This window comes from Engystomops pustulosus, chromosome 7 (assembly GCF_040894005.1).
Source record: "Engystomops pustulosus chromosome 7, aEngPut4.maternal, whole genome shotgun sequence".
Taxonomy (NCBI): domain Eukaryota; kingdom Metazoa; phylum Chordata; class Amphibia; order Anura; family Leptodactylidae; genus Engystomops; species Engystomops pustulosus.
In genome coordinates, this window is record NC_092417.1 from 77,005,735 (window position 1) to 77,028,282 (window position 22,548).

General features: G+C 44.4%; 2 protein-coding genes across 2 annotated transcripts; one reads left to right on the forward strand and one right to left on the reverse strand.

Annotated features, from left to right (window-relative positions):
* Nucleotides 1–71: 71 nt before the first annotated feature.
* Nucleotides 72–11,256, reverse strand: UTP6 (UTP6 small subunit processome component). The gene is made up of 19 exons (XM_072116901.1): nt 11,120–11,256; nt 8,250–8,334; nt 8,127–8,168; nt 7,952–8,044; nt 7,825–7,872; nt 7,677–7,740; nt 7,473–7,591; nt 7,161–7,238; nt 6,863–6,944; nt 6,705–6,786; nt 6,273–6,454; nt 6,097–6,176; nt 5,701–5,778; nt 5,438–5,617; nt 3,691–3,771; nt 3,510–3,613; nt 3,361–3,427; nt 3,215–3,287; nt 72–1,227 (listed from the first exon to the last, which is right to left on the reverse strand). Exons 1-19 carry the CDS (start codon nt 11,209–11,211, stop codon nt 1,070–1,072), a joined length of 1,788 nt encoding a protein of 595 aa, XP_071973002.1. The 5' UTR covers nt 11,212–11,256; the 3' UTR covers nt 72–1,069.
* POLR2C (RNA polymerase II subunit C) lies at nt 11,188–22,534 on the forward strand. Its single transcript, XM_072116914.1, has 9 exons — nt 11,188–11,439; nt 14,291–14,340; nt 14,771–14,839; nt 14,926–14,978; nt 15,058–15,186; nt 20,572–20,623; nt 21,751–21,919; nt 22,102–22,176; nt 22,312–22,534. The coding sequence occupies exons 1-9, from the start codon at nt 11,354–11,356 to the stop codon at nt 22,454–22,456; spliced, it is 828 nt and encodes a 275-aa protein (XP_071973015.1). The 5' UTR covers nt 11,188–11,353; the 3' UTR covers nt 22,457–22,534.
* Nucleotides 22,535–22,548: the final 14 nt, after the last annotated feature.

Here is a 22,548-nt window from a genome sequence, read left to right on the forward strand (position 1 = left end):
TCTCCTGTGAAATACTTATGTTATATTAGGATTTGGCAAGACCTACAAGAACATCACTTTTCATATCCATACAAAGACACGACACAGCCACCCAAGAGGAATCTAGGTTGATTGGATATGCCAAGGTACCATAGATATTCTATTATTAAAGTGGAACACTACCTGCCATAAACTAGAATGCGACTAGTTGTTGGTAGTTAATGTTCAGTTTAGTAGGGACATTCCTGGAAGCTCATATGGTTTAAAATAAAAACCAAATATACGGTAAGTTGTACAAAACAGTTTCTTTCCCTGGATGCTTCTGTAAGGCTAGGCATTTGGTATTCAGAAGGTAAAAGGTACTCTTTTATCCTGTTAGATGAATACATACCGCCAATTTTATGTGCAGTTTTCCCAGAAAACCAGTTTTTAAAAACATGTCAAACAATATATAAATTACCTTTATTTTGAAACTAAACACATCTTCATTTTACCAAGGGAGTTGTCGTGCCATTCTGGCATATACGGACATGTAAGGTGCTGAGCTCTTCCACCAGCTACAGTATATAGATTGTTTCTGTTAAAGGTGACTGGATATGATGCAGTTTTATAGTTGAGTAGAACAGGGAAGAGATTGGGGTCCCCCAAACACTGATATACAGAACAGACAAAGGGGTTATCCGGGTTTAAAAAATTTCTTATGGCCGGGCTGGGGAGGGCTAGTTAAACATGGACTTACCTCCTCCGGCGCCGCTGATGTCCCGCGCCGCGGTCCCTTCGATCCATGCCCCTGTTTGTTTACAGGGGCACGGAAGCCGCGCACAGGGAGCTTCCGGTCCGCGATGTGGACGGCTCCTCCCATCCGTCCCTATCTCTCAGCGTTGTAAGCGCTGGGAGATGGTGCGCATGGGAGCTTCCGGCCGTTTTTATAATTAAAACAGAAGTATGGTTACAATGGGCAACTAGAATAGTTCTGCTCCCAGACACTTCTGTGGCTACATACACTCGTGTGGAGATTTAACAGGCAGGTTTATGGTAATGAACAACAGAAACAACTTAATGATGAAGCTGCAGAGAGCTGGCTTTGACATCACAAGTGTCCACTCTGCAGGAGCGCATATTTATTGACAAACTCCTCCACGGCTGGTCCCTGCAACACTTTTATGGCTCTCCAATGAATCGGGCCGCAGTTTTCTGGTTTTCCTTCCGCATGGCTAAGTTCTTCTTTTATGTAGGACAACCAGATATCTGGAGATAGAAAAACAAACTTGAGTTTTACCCCCTCAATAGAAGAAGCTCCAAAAAGGATGGATGAGGCATAACTGCGTTTTGCTTTTCCACTACACTTATGTAACCAACAAAATTATGTCCACTTGTGATAAAAATTAATACTATAGTACATTCCATATGCATAAAATAGGTCACCTATATAAAAAGATGTCCATCAAAAAAAGCATTATCCTCAATAAATATGTTGCAAATGAAACAATCTAATACCCCTGTGTCACACAACTTATATCAATATAACTAGGAGAAATGTGGATATTTATCATAAGCAACCATTTCATATCAATCATACCTGTATTCGACATAAAGGGGAAGATTAATCACGAGGCATACGTCTTCAGTTATTTGGAGGGTATCTGGTGCTTTTTATAAATGGTGCAGATTTCGTATAGTGATTTTATTGTTGCACTTGAGATAAGAATATCTGAAATGAACCCTTTTCACTTTAAATTCCTACCAGCTCCCAAGTTTTCCTCCTGCTGGAGCACTGGAGTGGATTTGCACCTTTTTAAAACATCCCACTGGATAATTTACTACATCTGGATTAATAGGACATCTCTCCTAGTATAAGCACTAGGACTGAAATCCCTCATGACAATTGTATCGTAGTGGCTTGGCCTGCATGATATATGTGATACATTTATATGATATAAATGTCCCCCATTCCATCTGTAGAAAGTTGTAAGTTGTCTCAAGTTAAAAGATTTAACCCCTTAGCAACTTGTGACATTCATGTATGTCACGGGTCATCTAAGGGGTATTCCCACGAAAACAAGTTTCTTGCTTGTTCTCAGGATAACAAAATAACACACTCTCTAATTCACTGTTATTCATCTGTGAAATGCTGTATTTTTGTTAAGTCCAACCTGTCTCTATCAGTCCTGGTGTACACAATTTCAGTTGCACCAACACCACCCTGTGACTTCTGGGTCAGCTGCCATCTTGCCTGAGGCTTCATGGAGCTTATCTCTCTGGCTCTGCACTGTAGCTCCAGGACGGCGCTCACTCACTGCTGTACACTGAGACACAGAATCTCAGTTCCAGGTGGCAGCACCACCACCTCTGGGACAACTACACGCTACATACAGATAAACAACTTATCTTGGGAGGCGCAACAGATCTAGTGTGTTGTGGAATGTAGATATGTAGGAGAGCTGACAGTATGTAATAGGCATCTCATGGATCTCATAATTTCTGATCTGTCTCATCTATCTATATGTCAGATAAAAGTACAATGTTCAGAAGCTAGATGAAAGTGTATATAACCCTGTACCCCAATAACCTAACCACATTTCCTGCTCCCAGAACTAGATGGATCATAGTGTGTCTGCTTCAAGAGTCCCTGCCCAAACTCTAGGCCTAGGGCAGTGATGGCGAACCTTTGAGAGACCAAGTGCCCAAACTGCAAACCAACGTTTCTATCGCGAGGTGCCAACACAGCAATTTAGTCCAATGGTGCCACAATACCACCTAACAATAAGACAAATAATACTGCCATATGATGATCTCACCTTTACAACCACATAAATAGCATCATTCTGGTAATAAAGACTTTAGAAAGGCCAATGTTACCAATAGTATTGCTATACAAAATAGCGATGAATATCATATTACTGCCATTCAGTGAGGTATATTACAGCCATATACTGATCATCATTACTCCCATACAGTGACAGCAGTCCTGAGTACATGCAGGGACTAGGGGACTGTGATAAGTTAGCTTGCTCATGGACCAAATATTGCCATCTTTACCCCCTTTTTGTTTTTGCGTTTCCATTTTTTACTCCCCACCATAAGACTGGGGAGATGTTACGCGTGCCCTCTCTGGCACGCGTGCCATAGGTTCGCCACCCCTGGCCTAGAGAGTGATAGGTGCTAAAACACATATGTTTGCAACACATCAGCATCTTTTACTGATAAGACAAATAAAGGGGCTAAGGATACTGACCTGGCTTTGCAGCTCCAAATTCCCGCAGGGCGCGTTCATAGTATTCTCTTAAATTTCCCATCTTACTTTTCTCCTGTGTGTAATAAGAAAAGATTATGTAAAGTGATCCAAGACAAAAATCCCTCACTTCTGTCATCCCTACGCACCTGATCCTTTTCTATGTCAATCATCATTTTGAAGAAGTCCTCAGAAAAAGGGCGATTTTCTTGTAAACTGTAAACAATGGAACAGGAGCCATTTAAGAATATTGGTAAACAAAAGACAGTTGTAGAAGGGGTGAAATGTGACTTCTTACCTACTAAACACCTTCCTTGCTCTCTTGTAGCCCTGTATCCTGTATGTCCACTGTAGATACTTCACCTTCATGGTCTTGGTGGTATTTGGGTTTAGGACAAGTTTCTGCATAGAATTAAATATTATTATTGGCTGCTTTACCTTGTGGCAGCTGAGGTTTTTTGCTGGCTGGGCACACTTACCTGGTACAAAGACTCAGTTGCCTTTTCACTCCTCTCCATTTCACTCCAGTCCACCATCAGTTCCCATAATGGCAAACTTTCCTTTAAATAAGTAGAGGACATCAGTGGTAATGACTGCAAGGTCAAAACTGAGGTGAAGAGCACAAACTAGGACTAAAGTATCATTCTGCCTTCTAGTGCCTGGTTTATTTAATCCCTTCCCAATGCAAGGAGAGGGCTAGCGGGCCGAGCCCTCTCCATAGCCGGTAAGTCTTTGCTGCATATTGCAGCAAAGGCTTACCGGTAACACCCGCGATCGGTGCTAGCACTGATCGCGGGTGCTTTCACATCTATCACCGGCGGCTTCAAAAAGATGGTGGCGCATGGGCGCCGCCATCTTGCCACGGATCGTCGCTCCCCGATGACGTCACGGGGAGTGGCGATCCATTGCCATGACAGCTTCGAGTCTCACGAAGGCCCGAAGCGGTCTCGTTTTAACCCATTCATTACAATGTGCTATCAGTAAAATCCCCATATACTGCCATATTGCAGTATGGTAGGATCGATCAGACAACCTAGGGTTAAATTACCCTAGGGAGTCTGAAAAATAGTAAAAATAAAAAGTTTAAAGAAAAATAAAAAACCTAAAATTTCAAATCACCCCCTTTCCCTAGAACTGATATAAATATTCATAAACAGTAAAAATCATAAACAAATTAAGTATTGCCGGATCAATATATAAGTTTTTTTTAAACGGCGTTTAACCGCGTAACAGAGAATAGCGTCCAAAGTCGAAAATGGCATTTTTTTGCCATTTTAAAAAATATAAAAGTGATCAAAAGGTCGAAAGTCCTAAAAATTAAAGCAATGAAAACGCCATCAAAATTCGCAAAAAATGACAGCACCGACAGCTGCGTACACCAAAGTATGAAAAAGTTATTAGTGCTAGAAGTTGGCTAAATCCCCCCAAAAAATTTTTGTACAGGAGGATTTAATTTTTTTTTTACAAATTTGGTATCCCAGTATTCATAGCGACCCAAAGAATAAAGTAGACATGTCATTTGTGGTGCACAGTGAAAGCTGTAATATCCAAGCCCACAAGAAAGTCACAAAAGTGTTTTTTCACCATTTTCACTGCATTTGGAATTTTTTTTTCCCGCTTCCCAGTACATGGCATGGAATATTAAATACCGTCACTACGAAGTGCAATTTGTTACGCAGAAAATAAACAGTCACACAGCTCTTTATGTGGAAAAATTAAAAAAGCTATAGATTTTTGAAGGTGGTGAGTGAAAAATGGAAGTGAAAAAAGGCCAAGTCGTTAAGGGGTTAAGTTTAATTTTGTTGGTACATTTCCTTTAAAAATTTTCATAAAAAGTCAATCCAGTTCCCCCGATGTGTATGCAAAGTCAATTATTTGGCAGGATTCAGAGGTGTCTGAGAGCAAAACTGTTCTAGTTGCTCATGGCAACCAAACTTTCATTTTATAAATTGCTGTGGGAAAATGATTAATTGCCATGAGCAACTAGAACAGTTTTGCTCTGACACTTCTGTTAGACCTTCCCCAGATGCGCCCAAAACTGACTTTCCGTTCGATATATACATCTCCACACATGCAGTGCAGCCAAACTTATTAAAGTGAAAAAGCCATGTTGATAAATCTAATGGGTAGCAAAGCTTCAATAACTGTAAAATCTATCAAAGACAGCGTGCCTAATAATATATTCCCTCTTATGTCACATATCTTCTGGCAGCCTAGGCTTGGTACCTGTGTCTTAACTAAGGCCAGTGCCTTCTCAAACACCTTCTCCAAGTTCTCAGCTTTAAGAGTTATGAGCAGCTCGAGTCTCTTTTTCCACATGTCCACAGAGCCTGGAAATCGATCAGTTGCCGCTTCCAACAACTGTACAGCCAAATCCCCCTTCTCCAGTGTGAAGAGTAGAGAGATCTAGAAGGATCACAATATGTCACAAGATGACTCGATCAACAGGTACCACTATTGATCCTTCCCCTTATCCATATCTTACTCACCCAGTCATAGTATCTTGCTTGTGGTAAGAGGCCTGCATCATGAGCCCCCTGAAAAGTTGACAGCAGCCTGTCCTGCCTCTAAAAAGAAAGAAATATGAAAGAAATGTAAAAAGAGTTCATCTAGAGACACGGGGACTGGTGCATGTAGCCGTAGACTATAAAGTCCATATGAAAATACTCAGAAACTTTGATACAAGACCTGTTGAACTTCACCCTGTCCCACTTTGATAGACATGCCCCACAATGTGAGTCAGTGAAAATATGCTGCATAAATTGCCTTGCCTTGCAACTCTAGAAAATGTACAATTTTTCTACAGAAAATCTGTAGCATTTCACTACCTGTAGGTTCATCCAATGCAGTCTGCATTTGTGGTGATTATTTTTCTCATAACATACCTGCTGCTTTAGCTCTTCGCTGTTAGTTTTCCGTTTATATCTTTCCAGACAAAAGGACACATATAACTCCCACATGGACTCTGGAAACAAGTAATTGTTGAATGGTCAACAAAAAAAATGTATTATGCATAGGAAAAAATTGGAACTTGTTACATAATCACTACACCAGCCTGTACCTGTCTGAAGAGAGGCCAGTGCTCTCTCGTACACACGGCTGCACTGCTCCTCTTTTTGCGCCAAGATTTCTGCTTTTTTCTGTTTGGACTTGGGTGCCTCAGGAGCTGGTAATTCATCTGACAACTCTTGACGTGCTAAAAAGTCCCACGTGTGAGGGTCTTCTGCGTAGAGTCTCTGCAAGCTTAAAAAAAACAAACACATAATTCCTCCCCTTCTCCTCTTTAGATCACAGCACAGGCATGGTGGAACTGATGATAGTGTCAGGCCTGACACTAAGTGAAGACTCCAGTGTTACCTACACATTTGTGCAGCCAATGGTCATTGCAAGTGGATGGTGTTTTGGCCACTAGTTCTTACCCAGAGACAAGTTTCTAAGCCCTTTCCTAGACCCCTGCATATCATCTCAATCCATACAATCAGTAGTAACTTACTCTGCCAAGATCTTTCTTTGCAAGTCTTTAGTGAATTTAAAATGTTTAGCAATTGAGAGAAGCGAGAGATGGAACTTGGCCCCTGTAAATGAAAAGGAGACACTGGTTACATGAACCTCAATGCATTCTCTGCCACAACACACAAACAGGGAACTTGCCTTTAATGTTCTGCACAGCGGCTTTATAGACCACACGGGCAAGTCCACAATTAAGAATTTCCCCTGAGTACAAGTCTTTCGCCTGTGAGGAGGCACACAAATATACAGTGAAGTTTGGGCTGTGATCACAGTAACAGATCACGTACATAAAGATCAAAATCTGCCATATGAAACTTTTCAAAGGTTATTGGACTTCCTGAAAAAAAATTTAGTTTTTTAGCCCTTCTCGGTCTAAAGTCTGACTACACAACTCATACCCCATTTGTAAGTGACGAGTGAGGAAGTAGACAAAGCTTACCGTATCCAGCTTTGCTTGTCGTAAAATTTCTTTTTCATTCTTCTGCTTCTCTACGCTCATCAGCTCCATCCGAAAATACTTGAACAAAAAAATGTGGTCAATAGAATGATGAATGAATTAATGAATGTGTAAATCACATGCACAAAAATGAAACTACTCCTACTGCTCGCTGTGTAATACAATATAATATTATACTATCCAAAAATGTATATTACAAAACTAATAAAATTAGTTAAATACTTCCCCCTACTCTGTACACAGTGAAGGAGGCTGGAATCTAGTAGATGAACCAAGTAGAGAGAAAAAACTCACTTCCTGATACAGTTTTGCTGAGTCTGGATGGAAGCGGAGGGCACGCAGGAAAATATTTCTTGCCGTTTCAGATGAAAGTTGATCCTCAAATTCCCACTTAGCTGCCATTATCCATAAGGCTGAAAAGGAAAGACATAAGAATTTAGAGCCAACGAGGTCTGGAGACTGCTTTAGCTGGTAAATAACAGCAAAAGAACGTGTTACCTGGTTTATCTGAGTGCACAGCCAAAAGTGAAGAGAAGATGCGGCTGAGTTGTTGCTTAGAGTTCTGAAAGGGAAAAGCATCACATATACTGTAGTATCTAGACTGAACCGGATGAAAATCCAGCAGCAATATGGAAGAGACACTCACCCACTTCTTACAGATTTCCACATGAGACATCCACAGTTGAAGATCATCCTGCAAGAGAGAAGGCTAAGGGTCAAGACCATGTAATCCCAGCTACAACTGCAAGAAAACTTTGCTCAGCACCACATACCCTCCATTTCTCAGTAGCTCGTTGGAAGAGACAATGAACCTTCTGTTTGATAACAGCTTCAATCTCCCCTTTCTTAAAGAAGTATCCAATACGCTTAAAAGAAAAACAGAGGACAGTGACACCCAAACCAACAAACACTAACAAATAAAAAGCCAATGACTGTGTGACCACTTACCTGACGCCTCTTAAAAAGGAGCTCAAGGAAATTGATCTCATACTGTAAGGTAGAAAGTGCAGTATAGTGAGTATAGAGGGAAGATAAGGGGTGTGGGAATATCACTGCAGCTCAGACAATCACCTGTATGTAGTTGATGAAGTCCTCCTTATTCAGGCTCCTCCTCTTAAGCTTATATTCCAGCGCTGTCACCTTCTTGATGACGGTCCTGCACAACAACAATCATCATGACTCGGTGCAAAACCCTCATATTGTACTGGAGTTGCTAGAAGTACCAGCACATTGCCAAAGGCCTTCTTATATAGGAACTCCTTTAAGTGCGAAATGTAGATTTGGGGAAGATATTTAACTCTCCTATCACACTATGCTCTGGGCTGCAGCCTGCACGTGTAGAAAGCAGAGGGCCACATGCAAAGCAGTTATACGTCCAGTTATAGCTTATGCCATAGGGCAGTGGTGGCGAACCAATGGCACAGGTGCCCGAGGCGGCATTCACAGCCCTTTCTGTGGGCACCCTGGCCATTGCCCCAGCACACCAGACAGGACTCAAAGAATTTCCTGCAGTTACAAGCCACTTAAAGGGGTTATGCCACAAAACAACCTCTTTGACAGCTTTTTGCAGTCAATTAAAATATTTCAAAAATCTATATGTAATGGTTACCTGGAAATAAAGATACCTTTCTATTTGTTATTATGATGCTTGTTCAGCCTCTATTCTGCTCCACACAGAAGCAGATGTGGGAGGGGCCTAGCCAGGCACATGCACAGCACTGACAGCGGCAGTTATTGCACAACCTTCAGAGTCTCCTTCCACCTGCTGTGCTCAAAAAGTCCCTGCATTACTGATCCAATAGAAGTCCAATTGAAATGTGTCATACGCCCCATGTTAAAAGTGCACCAAAAAAAGTTGGTGCAGTCAGTCAAAGCAGTGCAGGGGGCACCAGATTCATGAAGAACGTGCGCCAGAAATCCTGAATCTGGCGCCCCCTGCACACTACACAGGACACTGCACATAGTACACATGTACTATGTATTCTCACAGCATCATGGTCGGTCAGGCTGACATGCATGGGTGCATAGATAAATAGGTGACAGCTTCTCACATGTTACTGATCTTTTAGCTACTTCCCTGCTAGTCAGGGACAGGGGCCCCTTTGCAGGAGAGCAGGGTAGCATGGAGGGACAGTGCATGGTGGAGAGTACAGGAGGAGGACTGCAGGACAGCAGTGTAGCATGGAGGAACAGTGCATGGTGGAGAGTACAGGAGGAGGACTGCAGGAGAGCAGTGGAACATGGAGGGACAGTGCATGGTGGAGAGTACAGGAGGAGGACTGCAGGACAGCAGTGTAGCATGGAGGGACAGTGCAGGAGGAGGACTGCAGGGTAGCATGGAGGGACAGTGAATGGTGGAGAGTACAGGAGGAGGACTGCATCAGGAGAGATCAGAGCTCAGCCTGTTACTTGTTATCTCTGCAGCCTCCTGTGTGACCTGACTAATGGTGGAGGGAGGAGAGGGCTGCTACATTGCTATCATCCATGTTAGGCGAGGACTCCTCTGTGCAGCAGATGCCATGTATGTCTGCAGTTACCTTGTATCTTCTGCTGGAAGCTCCTGTGGAGCAGTGGAAATCCCCTCATTCACTGGTGTAGAAGGCTGATCTCTCTCTGCCCTCTCTCTCACCTCCTATTGGCTGCAGTGTGTCAGGTGATCTCTCAGTGTGGAGAGGAGCTGTGAGCCTGTGGAGTGAGCTGTAGTGCAGAGCAGCTGCTGACTCCTTGAGCGCAGACTCGGCCAGATCAGCTGTAGCTCAGGACGGGACACAGCTACCACTAGAGGGCGCCAGCAACCAGGACAAAGGGAGTTATCTCAGTAAGCCTGCAGATTTTGTAATAAGTGTAAATGGTGAAAGTACTTGTCACAATGCATTGGACCCAATTACAGCCATTTGCTATGGTGACACAACCCCTTTAAAAGATGCTGCTTTCAGGCATATTTTGATACTTGCTTCTTTACTTAGAACTGTAGGAAGAGGGAGAATGAGTAGACAGGGCCGAATTATCTTTGGAGGACCTCCCTCTGGCCCCACGATTCTTTTTGTACAGAGGGCCACTGGAAAGAAGCTAAAATGATGCAAATTTTCTATCTTTCTAATGTGTTGCTGTCCTAAGGAGGCCATTCTGATTGAAAGTTGTTGAAGAACAGGGAGCAATAACTTACTGCTTTAATTTTTGGTTGACACCTTGCGATAAATAAGGGGGTTTTGAGTTGCAGTTTGGGCACTCGGTCGCTAAAAGGTTTGCCATCAATGCCATAGGGGGTCTCAGAGTTTCTGGTCTGTATGCTGCATGCGTGAAACATTTTGTGCAGAAGGAAGGAGAAGCCGATATCATCCAACACAGGGCCACTTCACATTTCTGACAGATCTTCAGTTATTTACAGACAAAAACCAGATTTGTTCATACACACGGAGGAGGTGCAAGTCTTTCCACTACACATTGTCTCGGTATAGATGCTGGAAGGTCGTGCACTGCCCCGACAGTTATTGCCTTCAGTTATTTTGAGACAAATCCAGAAGACTTGACAGATGTGATTTAGCCATAAGAAATATATTAGAGCAACAGAAAAAAAAGGAACCCGTTACCAGGTTATTTTGCCACTAAACATTTACCATTCCCTCTTTTGTTAAAGCACAGATGTTTACCTATGAAAGACAAATGTATATGGCCACCATGTCCAACTCCTGATGCCAAGAGGGGAAAAAAAAAGATTCTCTTTTATTGGTTAGACAGCTGGAATACCCCAAGTCCAATTAACGGTGCAGGAGCACAACCCCAGCTTCTCCATATCCTAAGGGCACACCACATAACCAACTGCAGGGGGAAGGACTGCTCCGTACAGCACACGCCACATAACCAACTCCAGGGGAAGGACTCCTCCGTACAGCACACGCCACATAACCAACTCCAGGACGCGGGCTATGGACTTCTCTCACCTGGCTTCCTTCTCGGTCAGTAGACCAACCCTCTCCAGCTGCAGGAGCACAGGAACATAATCCTCCACACGGCTCTGCACGAATTCCGCCATGCTGCCCGCAGTACAGGACGGTCACTTCCGCTATACTCACGTGCTTCCGGGGGCGCTCTGCACTTTATCCTTGTCTCTTTAGTGCTCGCTTCCGATTCCTAACACACACACACACACACACACACACAGATTCAGTGAGAAGATGCCGTACGCCAACCAGCCAACTGTCCGCATCACGGAGCTCTCCGACGAAAATGTCAAATTTGTTGTGGAGAACACGGATCTAGCGTAAGTGACCTGAAAGTCATCAGTTTCCTGTCCCCATGTATCACTGCTGATTCATCAACGTCGGCAATATCTCTGCTGACTGCTGTGCACACAATATCTCTCCTGGCAGTTTGTCCCTATATCTCTGCCTACGGCTCCCCCTTCTCCATTGGAGTATCTCAGCCAGTGGACTGCCCCCCCGCCCCCCCCCCCCCAGTATCTCAGCCAGTGGTGGACTGCCTTCCCCCTCCAGTATCTCAGCCAGTGGTGGACTGCCCCCCCCCTCCAGTATCTCAGCCAGTGGACTCCCCCCCCCCCCCCCTCCAGTATCTCAGCCAGTGGACTGCCCCCCCCCCCCCAGTATCTCAGCTAGTGGTGGACTGCCCCCCCTCCTCCAGTATCTCAGCCAGTGGACTGCCCCCCCCCCCTCCAGTATCTCAGCCAGTGGACTGCCCCCCCCCCCCCAGTATCTCAGCTAGTGGTGGACTGCCCCCCCTCCTCCAGTATCTCAGCCAGTGGACTGCCCCCCCCCTCCAGTATCTCAGCCAGTGGACTGCCCCCCCCCCCCCTCCAGTATCTCAGCCAGTGGACTGCCCCCCCCCCCTCCAGTATCTCAGCCAGTGGACTGCCCCCCCCTCCAGTATCTCAGCCAGTGGGCTGCCCCCCCCCCTCCAGTATCTCAGCCAGTGGGCTGCCCCCCCCCCCTCCAGTATCTCAGCCAGTGGACTGCCCCCCCCCTCCAGTATCTCAGCCAGTGGACTGCCCCCCCTCCAGTATCTCAGCCAGTGGACTGCTCCCCCTCCCCACAGTATCTGCCAGTGGACTGCTCCCCCTCCCCACAGTATCTGCCAGTGGACTGCTCCCCCTCCCCACAGTATCTGCCAGTGGACTGCTCCCCCTCCCCACAGTATCTGCCAGTGGACTGCTCCCCCTCCCCCCCACAGTATCTGCCAGTGGACTGCTCCCCCTCCCCCCACAGTATCTGCCAGTGGACTGCTCCCCCTCCCCCCCACAGTATCTGCCAGTGGACTGCTCCCCCTCCCCCCCACAGTATCTGCCAGTGGACTGCTCCCCCTCCCCCCCCACAGTATCTGCCAGTGGACTGCTCCCCCTCCCCCCCACAGTATCTGCCAGTGGACTGCTCCCCCTCCCCACAGTATCTGCCAGTGGACTGCTCCCCCCCCCCCACAGTATCTGCCAGTGGACTGCTCCCCCCCCCCCCAGTATCTGCCAGTGGACTGCTCCCCCTCCCCCCCACAGTATCTGCCAGTGGACTGCTCCCCCTCCCCCCCACAGTATCTGCCAGTGGACTGCTCCCCCTCCCCCCCACAGTATCTGCCAGTGGACTGCTCCCCCCCCCCTCAGTATCTGCCAGTGGACTGCTCCCCCCCACAGTATCTGCCAGTGGATTGCTCTTCCCCCCCCCCACAGTATCTGCCAGTGGATTGCTCCCCCCCCCCACAGTATCTGGCAGTGGATTGCTCCCCCCCCCCACAGTAACTGCCAGTGGACTGCTCCCCCCCCCCCCCCAGTATCTGCCAGTGGACTGCTCCCCCTCCCCCCCACAGTATCTGCCAGTGGACTGCTCCCCCTCCCCCCCACAGTATCTGCCAGTGGACTGCTCCCCCCCCCACAGTATCTGCCAGTGGATTGCTCTTCCCCCCCCCCCCCCACAGTATCTGCCAGTGGATTGCTCCCCCCCCCCCCACAGTATCTGCCAGTGGATTGCTCCCCCCCCCCACAGTAACTGCCAGCGGATTGCTCCCCCCCCCCCCCCACAGTATCTGCCAGCGGACTGCTCCCCCCCCCCCCCCACAGTATCTGCCAGTGGATTGCTCTCCCCCCTCCCCCACAGTATCTGCCAGTGGATTGCTCTCCCCCCTCCCCCACAGTATCTGCCAGTGGATTGCTCTCCCCCCCCCCCCCACAGTATCTGCCAGTGGATTGCTCCCCCCCCCCCCCCACAGTATCTGCCAGTGGATTGCTCCCCCCCCCCACAGTATCTGCCAGTGGATTGCTCCCCCCCCCACAGTATCTGCCAGTGGATTGCGCCCCCCCCCCCCACAGTATCTGCCAGTGGACTGCTCCCCCCCCCCACAGTATCTGCCAGTGGATTGCTCCCCCCCCCCCCACAGTATCTGCCAGTGGATTGCTCCCCCCCCCCCCACAGTATCTGCCAGTGGATTGCTCCCCCCCCCCCATAGTATCTGCCAGTGGATTGCTCCCCCCCCACAGTATCTGCCAGTGGATTGCTCCCCCCCCCACACACACACGCACAGTATCTCTGGCGACGGACTGCTCTCTCTTCCCCCACAGTATCTGTGCCCACGGACTGCTCCCAACCCCCCTTAGTATCTGACTCCAACCCACGCAGTATCTGTGCCGACTGCTCCCCCTGCCCCCGCAGTATCTGTGCCGACTGCTCCCCCTGCCCCCGCAGTATCTGTGCCGACTGCTCCCCCTGCCCCCGCAGTATCTGTGCCGACTGCTCCCCCTGCCCCCGCAGTATCTGTGCCGACTGCTCCCCCTGCCCCCGCAGTATCTGTGCCGACTGCTCCCACTGCCCCCGCAGTATCTGTGCCGACTGCTCCCCCTGCCCCCGCAGTATCTGTGCCGACTGCTCCCCCTGCCCCCGCAGTATCTGTGCCGACTGCTCCCAATGCCCCCGCAGTATCTGTGCCGACTGCTCCCAATGCCCCCGCTGTATCTGTGCCGACTGCTCCCCCTGCCCCCGCAGTATCTGTGCCGACGGACTGCTAAACCCTAACCCCCCCCCCCCCCCCCCACAATATCTATGTGGACTGCTCCCCCTGCCCCCGCAGTATCTTTGCCAACAGACTATAATGCTCTCTTGCCATTTCTTGTTCTCCAGGATAGCGAACTCCATCCGCCGTGTGTTTATTGCAGAGGTGCCTACAATTGGTGAGTGATATGACCTGTGTGTTATAAAGGGTGTCATTCCCTGATGTCTGCAGCTCCTGGCACATCCTGTGTCTGGGATATGAATCCTTCCATTTTCAGCAGTAGTGCTGTGTGTAAACTCTCTGTGGATCCTTGTTTACAAGTCTGTGCACTGATAAGTAGGAGGGACCTGCAGCCGTTAGGAGTGAGAGACAGGGCAGCATGGCGAGAACTGGGAAAGGCACATATACATGCAGAGACATGTCTAATGGAACCCCCTAACATGTGCTGCTTATTTCCCATATTTCTCCTCTGAACTCCATTTCAGGGCAGTCAAGCAGCAGTTTTTTTGGCACATCTGTTGGTTCTTCAGAGGTGAATGCTTTGCTTAGCTGTGTCTCATACATGGGTATAACATTTTCCAGCTGTTGATGTGATCTGTTTCTTGCAGCTATTGACTGGGTGCAGATAGACGCCAACTCCTCTGTACTCCATGATGAGTTCATAGCGCACAGAGTAGGTGAGTCCGGACGGTAGACACATACTCAGAGATTCTTGTGCCGTGGTCCTGAGCTCTGGTGACTTGTCTGTTATTTGTGTCCGCAGGGCTTGTTCCTCTGACCAGTGATGATATTGTGGACAAGCTGCAGTATTCTAGGGTAAGTGTCCTGGTGATTAGTAGAAGTGTTAGTAATTGCTTGGCAGGTCCTGTGTGACTCTCTGCATTCTCTATGGTAGGACTGTACATGTGATGAGTTCTGCGCAGAATGTTCTGTGGAGTTCACACTGGATGTGCGGTGCAATGAAGATCAGACGCGCCATGTTACTTCACGTGACCTCATCTCCAACAACCACAGAGTGATACCGGTAATTTTTTGCAACTCCTTTCTCATTGATTGTAGTCAGGGCCGAATAAAAATAGCCGGCTGTCCTTCAAACTTTCATTGTTGGTGCCTGTAGGATTAGTGATAAATATCTACAAAACAAATATGGCTGCATACCGTTTTATTGACTATAATTTTAACACTTGGCAACCTCTGAGAGTGAAGACAAAAAAGAAGCTATTTCTTAAAGGCTAATGTAGGCTACTTGCTTAACCTCTAAAGGGAAGTTCAATTAAAGAGAACCTGGCATGAAAATTAACCCACCCAAAATAAATAATTCATTAAAAACTCTGATTAAAAAGAATTGCCCTTATCCCTAAATAGTTCCTGTCTATGGCTGCAATGTAAAAAAAAATCAGTTTATAAACTTGTATGCAAATTACCTGATGTCAAATGTCACTCTGCGTATTCATGGGTTACTTGCATTGCCCTGCTTCCTAGTTTCTGATTGACAGGTATCACTAGGACATCCTGCTGGGAGGTACATTGAGAGACAGCTCTGTTACGTTATTGGCCATTTCATAGCATGTGACCAGAGTGATGTCATCTAAGGTCCTTTTACATTTGCGATGTCTATCCCTGATCACATGCAATCACAGCAGCCCCAATGGAGGAGTTAGAAGTCCATGGAGGTATGTTGTGATCATGCCAAGACACTGCTATGTGATCAGATGCATACATGGGGTAGATGATGCAAATGCAACTGGGTAAAGGACCGTAGAGGACATGAGTCTGGTCATGCAGAAAAGAGGCATGGGACATGGAAAGATTTAGATGGGAGGGGGACAGCTGAGCAGAACACGCCCCCTCTGATGTGGGTTAATATAAGATGAAGTTAATTCATGGGGATATAAGGGAAATAATGATTAGATAAAAAAATAGTATTTTTTAGGGCCCCTTGGTTACCTGTCACTAACTGTATTTGTGAAAATGTGGCTACAGGTTCCCTTTAAGTCAATATGTGGTTCCTTGAAATCTCTGCTGTCAGAGAAATGACAGAAAGCTGGTTTACACAAACTGCTCAAACTGTAACTAAACATGACAACATTGTCATCAGTGCAGATAATAATATACTTTATTTAAGGAAATCTACCATTTGATTTGATGCATTATGAAACATACCCTGAGAATACCTGAGCGAAGTTGCCCCCCCCCCCCCACCTTGTTCAAATCTAACAAAATTGATGTCAAACGTTTGTACTATGTTTCTACTGGTTTGTGCAGCAGAAATTTTCGTTTGTGCTACTATCGTTTTTAAGATATTAATAAAAGTTTCCAGAGGTCATCAAAGGTCAACCAGCCCCCCCCCCCCCATATTGCCCAAATCAAACAAAACTGGTGGCAATCAATTCTGCTATGTTTCAAATTTTTGTTTGTGCTGCTTTGTGAAGCAAATTATGAAGGTAAAAAGGTCATGCAGCCCCCCACATTAACTAAATCGAACAAAACTGATGACAAACATGTGCTACATTTGTGCTGTTTTGTGCAACAAACAGGATGAACTGGTAAAAAAACAAACCTTGTGACACTTCTCTGGTTTGATCACCAGAGGGACCTAGCAAGCACATTGTACTTTGAAGCATTGAATTCTGATGACCTCTGGAAAAAATGATCAGTACATTAAAAACGATAGCGGCACAAACGAAAAATTTTGCTGCACAAATGTGGCACAAACATTTAACACCAGTTTTGGTTGATTTGGTTTATGTGCAGGGGCTGCCTGACCGTTTGACCTTTACAATTTGCTTTATATCTTCAAAACAAAAGCAACACAAACAAACATTTGAGCAACACAACCGTTTGACACCAATTTTTTTAGATTTGAACAAGGTGGGAAGGCCAACTTCACTCAGGTCTTGAATGCTATAGCTACACTGATGCAGGCACATATCTTGTTTAATCCCTGTCCTGAGTGGTTTTGCTGAAAAAACAATTATAATATACAGGATCTTGGGAAAGCTGGATTGCCTTCAGCCTGCATGTTTCACTGAACTTTCTGAACAATCCAGACAGGACTAATCAACTAATCACTCATACACAGCAGCTGCGGGATGGTGCAGCTATTGATTACTTCTGTCTCTTTGGGATAACACAGTCATTACATCATTCTCCGGAGTAGTGCATACTTAATGTAAGAGGAAAAGGGCTGAGCCAGGCAAAGGAGCTTCATTATAATGTTATAGCAGTTAGGTCGGGAATTAAACAAGATATGTTTCTGCATCAGTGTAGCTACAGCATTCTCAAGGTATGTTTGCTTCATAATGCATCAAATCAATTGGTAGATTTTCTGTAAAGAAAATTTTTCCTATTTTCTCATTTCTTCCTTCTTTAACCCCTAGACTCCACAGCCAGTTTTTGCCTTTGTGGCCAGGGCCTATTTTTAGAATCTAACAAGTTTTGTTATAAGCGGTTCTAACTTATGAACGCTTTAACAAATCCATATTATACATTATACTTCATGTTAATTGAAAAATTTGGTGACATGTTTTGTGTTTGTCTATGAAAAAAATGAAGATATGAATAAAATTTCAAAACATTCTCTATTTTCAACCTTCAGTATTTTCCAGACTGATCGTAATACCACCCAAATTACAGGATATAAATTATTTATTGATAGTCTGCTTCATTATGGCATTATTCTTTAAATGTCCTCTTATTTTTCGAAGATATTATGAAGCTTAAAACTTTAAGTGCAATTTTACAAATTCTCATGAAAATCACTAAAACGTAATTTTAAAAGAAGTCGTTCAACTTTGAGAGGCATAAATAAAAGTAAAGGAAACTAAACCCCTTAACGTATGTGCCAGAACTTTTAGGAAGTTTGTTAACACTTTAGGTGTTTCACAAAGGTTAAAAAATGGAGGTGCGAATTAAATTGTTATATATATTTTTTTTTTTAATTACATGAATTTTGGCCCAAAAAATTACACATTAACAATAAATTAAGTGTGGAAAAGCTCTACACTCGGCAGTGCATAGAGCGCCATTCAGAGCACATCTACATCGTCACATTGTACAGGCTATACAATCTTTTCTTTTTTTTTTTTTTAGGAATGTGGACATTTGAGGGCTTAATTTTTTGAAGAATTAGATGTTCGATTTCACTCTGGTGTGTCTATAGCTTATTGAGTGTGAAGGACAATAAATTCATTAACCCTTGTTTAGAATTTTCAGCTTCCCCCCCACTATTCACTGTACTATAAAAATTATAGGTCATATTTATTCTATGGGTCGCTATGATTATGACAATTTATCTGAATAAAAACTAAATTGGAGAAAATATTATTTGCTTTTGCTTTGCCATGCTTCCAGAGGCATAACTTTTGCACTTTTCAGTTGAAGGGCTTATTTTTTGCGAGACAAGTTGATTTTCTCAGTGGTATAATTGTGGAGCACATTCCTTTTTTTTTTTTAAAAAAAAAACACTTTTTAAAACATTTTTTGTGAATTAATCCCTTACTGACATGCGCCGTAACAGTACGGCGTGCGCTGGGTGCAGGTACACGGAGAGGGTTCTTGGTCCGTCTTTGCAGACGGCGCATGGGCGCTGCCATCTTTCCGAAGATCGCCGCTCCCTGGGGCATCATCGGGGAGCGGCAGTCCGTTGCTATGACGGCCTCGAGTCTTCCGAAGACCCGAGGCTCTCTCGTTTTAACCCATTCATTACAATCAGCTAATTGGACATCGTAATGAATGAGGAGGAAAATCCCCACTGTAGTACGGCAGCATATGGTAGGATTGATCAGACAACCTAGGGGTAAAGTACCCTAGGGGGTCTGAAAAATAGTGAAAATAAAAAAAGTTTAAAAAAAAATTATAATAAACATAGAACTGATATAAATAAACATTAAAAATAATAAACACATTAGGTATCGCAGCTTCCGAAAATGCCCGAACTATCAAAATATTTTAACGTTTTTTCACTGCGTTCAACCCCGTAATGTAAAATAGCGCTCAAATTAGAAAATGGCAGTTTTTTGCCATTCTGAAAAATATAAAAAGTGATCAAAAGGTTGTAAGTCCAAAAAATGATTAGCATTTAAATCTTCATCAAAAGTCACATAAAATATTGACACCAGAAGATGGCAAAATAAAAAAGGTTTTTTGTACAGGAGGTTTTAATTTTTGTAAATGTATGAAAACTTTATAAAACCTATACAAATTTGGTATCCCCGTAATCGTACCAACCCAAAGAATAAAGTATACCTGTCATTTGGGATGCACAGTGAAAGCCATAAAATCCAAGCCCACAAGAATACAGTGCTAATGCGTTTTTTCACCATTTTCACTGCATTTGGAATTGTTTTCGCGCTTCTCAGTACACAGCATGGAATATTAAATACCATCACTATGAAGTGCAATGTGTTACAAAGAAACCAAGCTGCCACACAGCTCTTAAACGTTTAAAAATAAAAGTTAGAGATTTTTGAAGGTGGGGAGTGAAAAATAGAAATGAAAAAACATAAAAGGGCATGTCGTTAAGGGGTTTACGAAAAATAAAATTTTTAGACCTTTTTTTTCGTTTTTTACAGAGTTCACCATACAGGTCCAATAATTCTGCAGAATTATTGTATGGGTTGTTACAGACACAGTGATACCAAATATGTGACTATATTTTTTTGTATTCGTTTTTTTTTATACTTTATTAGATTATATGGAATGCTGGTGATTTATGGACTTTTTCTTTCTTTATTGTTAAGTTTTTTTTTTTTCAAATTTTTTTTTTTTTACATTAATTTTTTCCTTAGACTTGAACAAGTGCTCAAAAGATCACTTGTTCAATCTACCGAACTGACATATATCACACACACACACACACACACGCAAACTAAACAGTAGGACTAAACATACTGAACTAACTAATGCATAGTTTTATTGGCTGGGGGTAAATGGTTATCAGTTGTTTTGTTTTTTTTTATATACACACACACTGCGCTCTGCGTTCTTCCTTCTCACAGGCAGATAAGGATCTGACAGAGAAAAAGAAGATCATGGCAGCAGCAGAGAATAATAAACTCTCCTGTGAACACTGTGATTAATCAATCATGGTGTTCACAGATGTCTTAATTTATGTGGGGTTAACTAAATAAACCACTTCGTACCACTTGTTGCAGGGTAGATCATAGCGGTGTGATTAAAAATATATTTGTGTTTTGGGAGTTACATGTAAAACAAACTTTATTTTTTTGTAAATTAACCGCAAGTGCTCCAGGGGGGAGTTTCGGTGCTGAGCCAATTTTTGGCATCAAAGCCCTAAAAAATCTCCCCCAGTGTGTTTAATGACTTAGCAATGTGCTATTGTTCAGAACAGTTGTATTGTAATATTGGATAGCTACTGCAAAAATTCCTTTTGTGCCATATTTTGTAGGTGACATCACGGAGCAGAGATAATGACCCCAATGACTATGTGGAGCAGGATGGTGAGTAATAAGCATAATGTCAAGTAAATCAAGGCAAGGGCAGGGAGTTCCTGGGCCCTAATATTTGATATGCAAACAGGCAGGAGAGAAGAGAGCTGCTGGAAGATGACCAGGGAAGTATGCAAATATGGTTTCCGGGATCAGAAAAACCACGCCACTTTTAGCTACCTTGTAAGGCAGACCCCTTACCATCAAGCATGACTTTCAAGAAGCCTAATAACATGATTTAGGATTCAAAGAAATCCACCACCAGGAACAGGAATATAAACTGAGAACATTGACATACTGGTGTGTGTCCTCTCTGGCAGGTTCTGCTCTTCTTTTAGCTTCTTATTCCCTGGTTTTCAACAAAAAACTGATTTTAAAATGATGCAAATAAGCCTGACGGGCTTCGGGTTATTAGCTACCTTGTAAGGCAGCCACCTTTTCAAGCATGACTTTCAGAAAGCCTAATGACATAATGTGGGATTAAGCCAAATCAGAAGGAACAGATTCCTAACTGTAGACCGCCGGTCACTACGCATCATGTCACTAGGCTTCTGAAAGTCGTGCTTGATGACAACGTAGCTGCCTTACTAGGTAGCTAAAAGAGGTAATGTTTTCATTTTCCCATCCTGGAAAATATATTCGCATATTTCCCAGAATGCCCCAGTGGAGCGTCAGTAGCTGTAAGTATCCACACGCCTGCAAGCCGGCTTTAATTTGCAACGTCTCCTCGAAGAGTGCTCTTACTTCCCCACCCTGGAAGGTGTCCAGTCGCATATTGATCGGAAGCAGTTTTGGGTCCCCTGCACACAAACTTATTTTTGGGCTTTGTGCTAGCCTTTGTTTCAGTAGATAGAACACAGTTCCATCTATTTTGATGGACTTGGTCAGTCTTTTCTAGTGTCATCTTGCACACTGAAGACAAACTGGCTGCAAATATTGGAGCACAGATTTGTTGTTTGTGGCCCAAGAATGCACATTCTGGACTACTGGATCCTGCAGAGCTTGTTAAAATCTTAAATAAGCTTTAAAAGGAGAAAAGTGGATGGAATGGGCGAGGATGATGTTGGCAGGATGTGATGTACAGTGTACAATATGGCAAGGCTGTAAGCTAAGGTATAATGAGTTTTATTCTTACTCAGATATTCTCCTGGTGAAACTGCGTAAAGGCCAAGAGCTGCGACTCAGAGCTTATGCCAAGAAAGGGTTTGGGAAAGAACATGCAAAGTGGAACCCCACTGCTGGAGTTGCGTTTGAATATGACCCTGACAATGCACTAAGGCACACAGTCTACCCGAAACCGGAAGAATGGTACGGTCTGAGCTACTTTGTTCTGCAGTTTATTACATTGCCTAGAGTTGTGTGAATATCCTGGTTTTTCGAACAGCTGGCTAAAGAGCAATGTGTAATGTAGGACACTCTTTGTGGGTTACAGTACCATCTCATGACACATTTGATATCAAGTTATATAATTTCCTTATTTTTGCCTCCAGGCCAAAAAGTGAATACTCTGAAATTGATGAAGAGGAAGCACAAGCTCCATATGATCCCAATGGAAAGCCAGAAAGGTCATTTTCTTTTTCTGTTATATACCGGTGTTCCCTCTCACTCCCTTTTCCTCCTGATCCATGATCTGCATTTTCCCGTCAGTTGTTTCTTATGAGTGACCCTGGTGATAATGTGTTCTCTGCTTCCTCTCCCAGGTTCTATTATAATGTGGAATCCTGTGGATCTCTCCGGCCAGAGACCATCGTCCTGTCGGCGCTTTCTGGGTTGAAGAGGAAGCTCAGTGATTTACAGACACAGCTAAGCCACGAGATTCAGAATGATGTCCTCACTATCAACTGATACCCCCTCCCCACACATCCTCTTTTTTTTTTTTTTTTTTTTCATTGTGTTTAATTGGAATAAAATGTATTTCTCATACTCTGCTTTGACTA

What these genes read in the sequence shown, in the direction of transcription:
- UTP6 (XM_072116901.1), bottom strand. Translation starts at nt 11,211, where the DNA reads ATGGCGGAATTCGTGCAGAGCCGTGTGGAGGATTATGTTCCTGTGCTC. An exon ending in CAGCAAAACTGTATCAGGAA is followed by an intron (nt 7,239 to 7,472) that starts GTGAGTTTTTTC and finishes TTTTTGTTCAAG; the next exon opens with TATTTTCGGATGGAGCTGAT. An exon ending in CAACTGAGTCTTTGTACCAG is followed by an intron (nt 3,614 to 3,690) that starts GTAAGTGTGCCC and finishes AATTCTATGCAG; the next exon opens with AAACTTGTCCTAAACCCAAA.
- POLR2C (XM_072116914.1), top strand. Translation starts at nt 11,354, where the DNA reads ATGCCGTACGCCAACCAGCCAACTGTCCGCATCACGGAGCTCTCCGAC. An exon ending in GTTCATAGCGCACAGAGTAG is followed by an intron (nt 14,840 to 14,925) that starts GTGAGTCCGGAC and finishes TTGTGTCCGCAG; the next exon opens with GGCTTGTTCCTCTGACCAGT. An exon ending in CCCAATGGAAAGCCAGAAAG is followed by an intron (nt 22,177 to 22,311) that starts GTCATTTTCTTT and finishes TTCCTCTCCCAG; the next exon opens with GTTCTATTATAATGTGGAAT.